This window comes from Siniperca chuatsi, linkage group LG15, assembly GCF_020085105.1.
Source record: "Siniperca chuatsi isolate FFG_IHB_CAS linkage group LG15, ASM2008510v1, whole genome shotgun sequence".
NCBI classification, from domain to species: domain Eukaryota; kingdom Metazoa; phylum Chordata; class Actinopteri; order Centrarchiformes; family Sinipercidae; genus Siniperca; species Siniperca chuatsi.
The window spans coordinates 24,063,733-24,074,952 of NC_058056.1; the positions used below are offsets into that span (position 1 = coordinate 24,063,733).

General features: G+C 37.8%; 1 protein-coding gene and 1 long non-coding RNA gene across 13 annotated transcripts in view; one reads left to right on the forward strand and one right to left on the reverse strand.

Annotated features, from left to right (window-relative positions):
* Positions 1-11,220, forward strand: part of dctn1b (dynactin 1b) — a 51,523-nt gene that overhangs the window by 37,583 nt on the left and 2,720 nt on the right. For 8 of the 12 annotated variants that reach the window (XM_044166848.1, XM_044166841.1, XM_044166845.1 and 5 more), the window contains 17 exons: positions 593-784; positions 880-996; positions 1,187-1,339; positions 1,761-1,921; positions 2,980-3,148; positions 3,780-3,848; positions 4,144-4,356; positions 4,770-4,931; positions 5,537-5,668; positions 5,803-5,931; positions 6,625-6,767; positions 6,856-7,022; positions 7,250-7,261; positions 8,669-8,796; positions 9,549-9,735; positions 10,375-10,508; positions 10,704-10,793. In XM_044166848.1, the coding sequence (XP_044022783.1) occupies positions 593-784; positions 880-996; positions 1,187-1,339; positions 1,761-1,921; positions 2,980-3,148; positions 3,780-3,848; positions 4,144-4,356; positions 4,770-4,931; positions 5,537-5,668; positions 5,803-5,931; positions 6,625-6,767; positions 6,856-7,022; positions 7,250-7,261; positions 8,669-8,796; positions 9,549-9,735; positions 10,375-10,508; positions 10,704-10,793 (2,358 nt within the window). The remainder of the gene's footprint in view (positions 1-592; positions 785-879; positions 997-1,186; positions 1,340-1,760; positions 1,922-2,979; positions 3,149-3,779; positions 3,849-4,143; positions 4,357-4,769; positions 4,932-5,536; positions 5,669-5,802; positions 5,932-6,624; positions 6,768-6,855; positions 7,023-7,249; positions 7,262-8,668; positions 8,797-9,548; positions 9,736-10,374; positions 10,509-10,703; positions 10,794-11,220) is intronic. The other 4 variants (XM_044166849.1, XM_044166852.1, XM_044166843.1 and 1 more) reach the window with 3 other exon arrangements.
* Positions 165-4,266, reverse strand: LOC122861854. Its single transcript, XR_006374584.1, has 4 exons — positions 4,125-4,266; positions 3,757-3,883; positions 2,962-3,141; positions 165-488 (listed from the first exon to the last, which is right to left on the reverse strand). It is a non-coding gene; the product is annotated as an uncharacterized LOC122861854 (long non-coding RNA).

Here is an 11,220-nt window from a genome sequence, read left to right on the forward strand (position 1 = left end):
TGTAGAAGAAACCTGACTGGTCTGTCATTGTCTCGGGCAATCACTTACAGTATGTGCAGAATTTTTATAGTAATGGCATTTTTCAAAAACATTAAGGCGACAGACGTTTTTGTTACTAGAAAAATGGGACAATCCCAAAGCTTTCAAATTATACACATTGTGGCTTTACTTTTTAAATCTATTTTATTTAAAATTTAAATCATTTTAGAGCATTTAACCTCCATTAATGTGATAAGTTGTAAAAACCAGCAACAGTTTCATGTAAATGTCCGTTTTGCTACATTATTGCCAGTTGATACAAAACAATTAAAAAAAAAAAAAACCTAAACTAAAAGAAAAACTAAATACATTCAGGAGTAGAAATATTTTGCTTTTCTGGCAGAGACATTAGCAGTTTGTCTGCAATAAACATAGTCGTTAGTCATAGTCAAGTACAGAAACTCAAACTTCAACAGAAATCAGGTGATCTCCAGCGGTGCAGTGGAAATCTGAAAAACAAGAAACATAAATCATTAGAAATTTCCGTAGTGGTCACTAAAGGATTCCAGTAAAGGACTGAACCTGTTTGTTGGTCGTTTTCTTCACCCTTCAGGAAGCTATAAATGAGATGAACGATGAGCTGCAGGAGAACGCCAGAGAGACAGAGCTGGAGCTGAGGGAGATGTTGGATCTGGGAGCTGCGAGAGTCCGAGAGGCCGAGAAACATGTTGAAGCTGCACAGGAGACTGTAGCAGATTACCAGCAGACCATCAAGAAATACCGCGAGCTCACAGCTCACCTGCAGGTACAGACAGTCAAAATGGGTTAGACCCACATTGGTTGATCGTACATGTTTCTGTCTAATGATCCGTCCCGATTCTTCCTTTGTGTTTGCTGCAGGAGGTGAACAGAGAGCTGACCAGCCAGCAGGAAGCCTCAGCAGAGCTGCAGCAGCAGCCGCCAGCAGAGATGTTTGATTTCAAGATTAAGTTTGCAGAGACGAAGGCCTACGCCAAGGTCAGAGACAATAAGAGCTCTTTGTATAATAATGAGTAGTTCTCAGTAGTCTGATAACGTTAAATGTGATTCTGTATCAGCCTGAATGTCCTCTTTTGGTTTTCTTTGGGTTTAGAGGTTCTATCAGCTAGATTTTAACTCTGTATATTATTTTTGATATCTGTAAACTGAGTTGTGTGTGTGTTTCCAGGCCATTGAGATGGAGCTGAGGAAGATGGAGGTGGGCCAGGCCAACAGACACGTTTCTCTTCTGACCTCCTTCATGCCCGAGTCCTTCCTTCGTCATGGCGGAGACCATGACTGCATCCTGGTGCTGCTGCTCATGCCCCGGCTCATCTGCAAGGTAAACTGTTTACTTATTTAACCACATTTCCTCCAACAGATGGTGTATGGTGAGAAAGATAAAGAGGTGAGGATGACACAGAGCCATGGTTTTCAGTACTCAGTACTTACAGTACTCTGTAAGATATCATTAAAGACAAATGAATTGTGGGAGTTCAGAATTTCAAAGAGTATACTAAGTGTATCTCAGATTTTTGTAAATCATTGTCTTTTTACTTTAATGTGAATATACACTGAATGTAGAAACTGTTAGGGACACTTCGACAAGAATAAGGTCAGTAAACTGAAGCAGATAAAGCACTTTTAAGCTTAGAGACAACTGAGATGTGGATTGTTCAAAAGGGGCTGCAAATCAATACTTTGTTTTTTAATTCAGTCTATTTCTGTATGATGTTAAACTATCTGTTTGCGTGTGTCTGCAGGCCGAGCTGATCAGCAAACAAGCCCAGGAGAAGTTTGACCTGAATGAAAATTTTGTGGAGCGAGCGGGGCTGAAGGGAGCCGTCGGGGAGCAGCTGAGCTTCGCTGGCGGTTTGGTCTACTCGCTCAGTCTGCTGCAGGCCACACTACACAAATACGAGCAGTACGTTTCACCACAGTGGTCCCTAAATCAAGGATATACAGCAGGAGAGAGTCTGAGCGACCAGCTAACCCCTAACCCTTATCTCCACTTAATTTCCCATTTTATCTAAATCTGTAAACTGAATTTCACATCAGTCTTCTCTTTTTGGGAAATCCCTCTTTCTGTGCAGTTTGTTTGTGTGACTGTGCTTTGCTATAATAGCACAATGTGTAACATGTTGTGACATGTCGCTGAATTTGTGTTCAGTATTGCTTTCAACTAAGCAGTGGTGGAAAGTAACTAAGTATATTTACCCAAGTACTGAACTTAAGTACACCTTTGAGGTACTTTTACTCCACTACATTTATCTGACAGTTACTTTACAGATTAAGATTTTACAAACAAAACATATGCTCAATTTATAAAATGATAATGTGCTGTAGATGAAACTATCCAACAGTATATAAAGTGATGTATACGTTAATGCATTAATTAATTAAAATGCTGCTTACATGTTAAAGCATCAGTAATAATATTCCAATAATATGATTTATATAACTGTGAAAGGGACCATTCTGCCCAACAAGTACTTTTACTTCAATACTTTTGTACTTTTACTTGTAACAGTATTTTTACAGAGCGGTATCGCTACTTTCACTTGAATATATTTCCCATTATTACCACACAACTTAAAATTAAGCATTAGAAAAATGAGGAATAAAAGAATGTGCATGAAGTTAGCTGAAAATGTAGATTCATTTCTAAAAATGTATTTTCAAAATGTTACATGTATATGAAGGCACCTTTTAACAGTTACAGTTAAGACTGATTTTGAACTGATAAACAGATATTTAGTTCCTGATTTCACACAATGATGCACATTACATGTCACCTTGGATTTTTGTGCCACATCACATGGATACCTGCATATGTTTGACTGGAGATAGTTAACATGTCTTAATGCAGCTCAGTTGAATTCAATCATGACACCAACCTCCCTCCTGTTGACTTTTGTGTGACTCTATAATGATACAAGGTATATACACTCAAACAAATCTCACTCTGTGCGTGTGTGTCAGGGCTCTGGCTCAGTGCAGTGTGGATGTCTATAAGAAGATCGGCTCTCTGTACCCGGAGATGAGCGTCCATGAACGTTCTCTGGATTTCCTCATCGACCTGCTGCACAAAGACCAGCTGGACGAGACTGTCAACGTGGAGCCGCTCACCAAGGCCATTAAATACTATCAGGTACACACACATATAAACACAAATACACTGTTATAGATGATTATTTCAGTTAAATCCAGTTAAGCAACAATTTCACATGAAGAGGATATATCTATATGGTATTTAGGTCCACCTCTCCATGTGTTTGCACACTTTATGTAAAAACAAAACAGACACACAGAGCTGAAACAGTTAGTCAATCCATTTGTCAATCGACAGAACATATATAAAATAAACAATTCTGGATTAAAATATTTAAATCAGATTTACAAATGTTTAATGAGGAAGGAAATACATTCAACATGTTCAGTTAGTTTTGGTTAGAAACTGAATGTAAACATAACTTGTGTTTGTTTACAAGAAAACTCCACAGGGAACCTTTAAGTCACTTATCAAGTATAGTGTTTGTCTTAAAGAGTAGTCATGACTTGATTTTCCGTTAAGCAGTAAAATAGTTTATGTAATGTACCATGTTGGACCTAATTGTTCTTAATTACAACTGTATTACAAAATACAATTGCACTTAAGTACATTACAGTGCCAGTGTTGAAAAGATATGTTATTCAGCCTGTATCAAACGCAGGAACTATAGACACAAACCATGATACTGAATGTGAATTTATACTTACCTACAAAATGACTCCTTTCTCAGCACCTGTACAGTATCCACCTGGCAGATCAGAATGAAGACTGCACCATGCAGCTGGCTGATCACATCAGAGTGAGTACCAACATCACCAACAGGCTGTGAGGAATCTGTACAAAGTAAAAAAGCAGAACCACATCCTACTTCATCCATTAAAATAAAGGAAGAAGTCCAATCTTAAACTATCTCACACTTTTGGATATATTGTTATAAATTTGCTCTGTTTCCTACATTTCTGTTTGGATGTTGCTTCTTCTTTCGAGTCCAATCAGCTTGTGTGTTAAAAGGGTTATGAACATTATGGTTGTATATCTAGCTTAAACAGATTTGTCTTCACCAGTTGAACATCACCTGTTGTGTCCATGTGCAGTTTACCCAGAGTGCCTTGGACTGTATGGCGGTGGAGGTCGGTCGTCTACGTGCGTTCCTGCACGCGGGTCAGGAGAAGGCCGACCTCGCCGTGCTGCTGAAGGACCTGGAGACTTCCTGCAGCGACATCCGACAGTTCTGCAAGAAGATTCGCCGCAGGATGCCAGGAACCGACGCACCAGGCATCCCAGCAGCGCTCAACTTCGGACAACAGGTAACCATGGCAACCAAACATCTCAACTGTCCACTCGACTGCTGATTTGGCCAGCTTCTGGGTTCACGTCAAAGCTTACATTACTGTATCATTTCAATTATGATTTTATGTTTAGTTAAATGTATTTTATTATTGCAGAGGTGAAGATTATTTTCTAGGAAATCTTGAGTAGAATTATATATATATATATATATATATATATATATATATATATATATATATATATATATATATATATATATATATATATATATATATATATATATATATATATATATATATATATATATATATATATATATATATATATATATATATATATATATATATATATATATATATATATATATATATATATATATATATATATATATATTGTGAGAACTGTAGTCATGTTGACCTTTGGCCCGCAGGTGTCAGACACCCTCTCAGACTGTAGGAAACACCTGACCTGGGTGGTGGCGGTGCTGCAGGAAGTGGCAGCAGCTGGAGCTCAGATGATGTCGCCTCTTGGTGAACAGGAGGGGCTGTCAGCCGTCAAACTGGAGGACGTAGCGTTCAAGGCAGGAGAGCAGGTATACACAATAATACTTCTGTTTATCTGTGTTGGAAATAGCACAAAGAAACAAGCTAACTCTGACCGACAAAGATAAATCCAAAACTAAAAAGATAATTTAGAAGTGTATTTAATGGCCATACACTGCAATAGGTTGCGTAGCCTCAGAAACTCTTAACATATAGTTTTGATTTTATTTTATTAGTTTCAAGGATTGTGTTATTGTGGCCGACACTATCAGATTATTATCAAAATGTAATAGTTAAAGCAAGACTTTCTCCATAACAGAAGATATACTTTCTTGAATGAAATTCTACTTCTGCTGAAGAACAGCTCTGATGTGTGGAAAAGTTCGTAAAGTGCTGTAAACTGAGAAAAAGATGGACAGAGGAAGACTCAATCTAAACTAACTGGTATTTACTTGCAAGAACTTACAAGAACTGGACGTGTTGGTTTGGATAAAAAGTCATCTTGCATTACAAATTATTGCTAGTTTGTAGCAACTAAAATTAATGTAGAAATAAAGGCAGCTGGAAACTGAAAAATTAGACCCACAGTGACATATGAGAACACCACAAATTATCTGACTGCTCTGGTTATTGACAAGCATACCATCATCTTCAGATTTATGGATCCCAGGGCGCCAACCCCTACGAATATCTGCGGCAGTCCTGTGGCATCGTCATAGCAACCATGAACAAGATGGCCACCGCCATGCAGGAGGGAGAATATGACTCAGACAAGCCTCAAAACAAGGTAATTAAGTGTCAACTAGCTCTGTATGGGGAGTTCTCACCTTGACGTGTTTTATTTTCAACCGGTGCAGGTTTTTGTTATGACGGCAGGATTCGGTTTTTCCGTTTTGACATTATACTGTTGTCGTCTATCAGAACCCTCCACCTGTGGATCTGCGAGCGGCGTCTCTTCGAGCTGAAATCACCGACGCAGAAGGTCTCGGCTTGAAGCTGGAGGACAGAGAGACGGTCATCAAAGAGCTGAAGAAGTCTCTCAAGATCAAGGTAGGTGCTGAAACTGAGCAAATTCACTGAGAATGAAAAACACATTGAACATACAACTGCTGAGTCATTGTTGCCACCTGTGTCATCCTAAATGGAAAAATCAGATAGGTGAGATTTACCTGCATAAGCAAGTCAAATGAAAAGTTGAATTCATAAGCAATAAAACACCGTAAGTCAGTTCAACACACTCAGTGGTTTTACAGCTACACCTTTACTTGGTCTGGTATAACCAGCTTATGGTGGCTAATGTTAGATTTAGATAGATTGCTGACTTTATTACTCTTTCACTTGTACTACCGTTACACTACGATACTATTTGACCCAGAACTGACAAAAAGTTTTTTACAAAAATATTGAAAACTTGACTTTGGTGCATTTTTTTTAATTATTTAGTTTAGATTCTTACTGTGCAATGACGAGCAAACCAGGGTGTGTAAAATAAAGTAAAATGACTCACAAGAAGCTTGTCAGAAATCTGACAGAATTGATTGTGAGTAGATGCAAGGTCATCTTAAGTCACAGTAGGAAACTTTGCAGATATATATATATTTGAAATATTTGATTTGTTTTTGTTCTAAATATAAACCTAAAAATAGCAAAACATGACATCATCAATGTCAAAAGCAGATAAATCAACAATGAAAAAATAAGAAAAATGTTTATTGCATGTAACCTGTGTTTGTGTGTTTTCAGGGAGAGGAGCTAAGCGAGGCGAACGTCCGTCTCAGTCTGCTGGAGAAGAAGCTGGACAGTTCATCCAAAGACGCAGACGAACGTGTTGAGAAGATTCAGACTCGACTGGACGAGGCCCAGACTCTGCTGAAGAAGAAAGAAAAGTAAGAACGACCTCCGACTGTAGATTCAGACATGAAGTCATGTTGTGTAACAGACATCTACAGCTGCGCAATGTCATCCTCTCTGCAGGGAGTTTGAGGAGACGATGGACGCCCTGCAGGCCGACATCGACCAGCTGGAGTCAGAGAAGGCTGAGCTGAAGCAACGAATCAACAGCCAATCAAAGATGACCAGCGACGGGCTGAGAGGAACCGGCCCATTAGGAATTGCTTCCATCGTCACAGGAATGGCAGGAGGTGAGTGGCAGGAAAACTACATGACCATACATTTACCAGCAACAGGCTGAACACATTAAAGAAGCCACATTACATGTGTCTTATATAAAAGTGTTGTTTTTAGCAATTAACTAAACCATAAATCATTTTAACTCCAACGACTGTTTTATTCCTCCTTTTGACCTCAGCAACCTAAAAACCTCCTCTTTGTCTTTACTCTTTTTAATCTCTTACTTTACCTTCTGCAGAGGAACAAAAAGGTATCTACATCTGTTGGTTCTGCATGCTCATCTTTGTTTCCAAGAAGAACTAACCTTGAAAATGAAATGTTTTAATTGAGCATGGTTTGACGGCAGTTAAATACTACTTGCATGTTTTATTCAGAGTATCCGCATGTATTGAAAAGTCCTTAAAAAGCACTGAATTCACTTTCCTCAAAAAAGGCTTTGGAAGGTATTAAAAAGTCTTAAATATTTTCTTTGTTAGTTCTAAAATGTTTTTATCTGATCTGCTGCCATCAGATACAGCTCAGAATGGTTTTAAAAGTTTTAGCAAAACTTAAATGAATTAATTTTTAATTCGTTAATCCATCAATTTTTCTGCTGCTTATCCAGTTCCAGGTCATCTTAATTTCATTATATCATTAGGAATTATTGTTATATACTGCTGGAAAGTACTGAGAAAAAAAGTGATATAATAAATAAATCTAGGCCATGTCGTCCCTACTGGTTTTCCATCATACTTTCATACTGGACAGTATGATTGTGAAAAAGGCTATTAAATTGCATTTTATGTGGTATTAAAAAAAAAAGTTTGTAAAAAAGGTCTTAAATTTAACTTGGGAAACCCTGCAGAAACCCTGTTGTTTAACCATTAAGACTGAAAAGGTTTTATGTATATATCTATTGTGATATTCATCTCATAAATCTGCATTTTCTGGCATGTACATCATCTCCTTGCATGGTCTTCATCAATATTTGGCAACTCTGTAGTATCTCAGTATGTAAGTCACACACACCAATATCAAGTTGTTTTGTCAAAAACAAAGAAAATAGTGTTTAAACATGTTGGCTGTAATAATTGATGATTACACCAGAGGAGAAAAACTGAACAATGATGGTCAGTCTAAAAATCACAAGTAAAAGTCCAGCATTCAAAATCTTACTTTAGTAAGTATTATGAGATACATGTAATTATTTGATTATTATTACTGATTTTAATGTTGTAGCTGGTTAAGGTGGAGCCACTACTTTCAGACTGTTGATTAGTTTAATCTGTAACAATACATCATGTTTTATAAATTCATCATAGGTTTAGTATGTTAAAAAAAAAAAAAAGCTGTAAAAAGCACAATATTTAATAAATAAATGTAGTGGACCGGAATTATAAAGCAACATAAAATGAAAATACTCTTAGTGGCATTCCACCTTTACTAAAGTATGCATGCTAACAAGCTCAAACTCTAAATGTAGCAGCTGTAAACAAAGTGTTTGTTTGGACATGAAGTGGACATTGTTTTTTAGTTACATATAAAGGCAGGAAACTGTATTAAGTGAAGCAGTCGAGCCGATGGCTTGAGTGTTTATATTTAGCAAACACTCCATGAATAAATGAAGGTTTGGGTCCAGTCATTTGTTCTTAATGTATACCTGCTCTCGCTCCCGCAGCAAACATGATGTCCGATGTCGGTTCAAGTTCGGGTGTCCAGGTGATCGACTCTCCTCTGCTGACTCAGCAGATTGAAGCTCAGAGACTCTGCATCAAACACCTGAAGAATGACAACAACAGACTGAAGGTACAAATCATCTCTCCACCATCTCAACATCTGACTTGTTATACAGATTTTACACTTTCATTTCATGATGGCCCCTCAAAGGCATATGGAAGAAGTTACACATAAAAAAAAAAAAATAAATAAAAAAGGAAACAGAAATAAAGTAAGAGGACATCAACACTTATTGCCCAGTAACGTACAAATACAATACTATTAAAAGAAGAAAATTATAGTGAATGAATAAATAAATAAACAAATATACAAATGAGCACATTAGTTTATGGTTTAACTAACCTGTTTCCCAAGACAAGCTAAAAAAAAAATGACACCTTTGAGCTTGGCAGATTATGACTACCACACCTAAATTTAGACAGATGAATTCTGTACAGAGAGCTAAGCAAAAACATATTTTTAGGGTTGTCATAAACCTCATTGTGCCAATCCTAAAGATTCATATTCTTGACTTTAAAATTTACAAGAAATTGAATGTACTCTGGATTGATATCTCCACTGTTGTGCTATAAACATGGTAACCCACATTTGTCAAGAATATTTTTAACCTTAGAAATCCATTGTGACTGATATAGATCGGAGGAACTGACTAAAACAGGCTTTGTCTTCAAATTGTCCACCAACACCAGTGTTGTTGAACATCTACAATCTTAGTCACATTGAGTCCTCATTCACTGATGTTATTTGATCCATTTTGCTGCTGTTATGTCTGGATTTATTGTGTGTCCACGTGGCTGCAGTAACATCTTTTCCCCTCGCAGGCTGAGAAGATGCGTGCTCAGCTCGCCTCTCTGCCTCCTCTTCATGTGACCAAACTTCCCTCCAGAGACGGAGGTCGTCCTGAAGTGCTCTCTAGTGCCCTCTACCGCAAGACCGACCAGCTCCTGGAGACTCTGTTGCAAATGAGTGCCAATGTCAAGGTGGTGGACATCACTGGGAAATCTCCAGGTATGTGTGTGAGGCATAAAGCAAGTGTGTTAATGTCTTCAAAATCCTTTTTGTCCCCCCCCCGTCGTCTGACTGTCCAGCCGCCAAAATCCAGATGAGAGAAAAGAAGAGTTCATTAAATGTTAATACATGTATATACAGTAGGTTGCCATCAGTTTTACAGAGCGCTCAAAGCAGCAGCAAGTATGCTGGGCTGTTTTGGTCCTGGGTTTTGCTTCTCAGGCCACATAGAGGCTGCCCTAGACTTCTGATTGGTGGGGCTTTTTGGGGCTGTATGCAGCCTGACAAGCAGCTCTGCAAACACTACTCTGGACTCAAAAAACTATGTTTGGGGGGGGGGGAATAATTACATTTTTAGTTTGATTTACACAGAGTTTATGGTTAGATGTGTAAATACTTGCATTGTCTCAGTCTAGTTTCAATGAAACTAAATATTATTTACAGGATTAGTGCATTTAAAATACTGAAATTTACTCCACAATTCTGATTCTTTTGTTTGACTTACAAAAGACATGATGACCATTTTTATTATAATGTGTTATTTGCTAGGTTAATATAAATGTTTGTAAATTAATTGCATTCATAGTTGGGATTTTTGTCTGAATGAAGAACCCAAGACTTCATTGCTTCTCCTCCTAGGGAGGAGGTTACATATTACTCCCTGTATGAAGAACAGATGTGGGTTTTTTTGTCCTGCAGTGACACCTAGTGCTCAGCTCCTGGAACAGACCGCTAGATTACAGTCCCTGAGTGACACACTGGGCAGACTGAAGGTACACACACACCTTGACGACTGCATGCAACAAGGCTTTAAAACACAAAAGGAATAAACTAAAAATCTACAAAAAGTTGATTGTACAAATGTACAAAAAAGACAGTATTCTCCAACTACTCACCTTGCAGGCAAATTCAGTAATAATTAAAATTTCCTCCTCCACGTTTCTTCTCTTTTCCCTCCACTTTGTCAGGATGAAGTTGCAGAGCACGTCGTCAACCAGCAACCTGGAGCTCGAGTGTCGTCTGATTTCGCTACGTTCCCTTCGAACTCGTTTGTTAAGGTAAGAGCGTTGCTAAAGACGCATCAGTCAAAGCTCATCACTAATTAGCCCTTTCTTTGGAGTTTGGATTCATAGAGGAGGCTGAATGAAAGCTTTTGGGTGTCACAGTCAGAGTTGAGCGACCTTTTCGTGCCTGTATTAAAGCTTTACCACCCACACTGTTTTTCATAATTGGTAACCCTGAGAGTCTTAATTTTTTTTTATTAATTAGTTGAATTATTTTGCGGAAACTGAGTCATATGTTTTTCCTAACCAGAGTTTAGGAAGGTTATTCTGAAATGTTTATATCCATCAACCCAAAACCCAAATTTTTATGTTTTTCACATATATTTAATGCGTCATTATCTCATTCTAACAACAGGGTTTCTGCAGGGTTGAGAAATTGATTCAATTAATTTACATTTTTCCAAAAAATTAACAGCTCTAC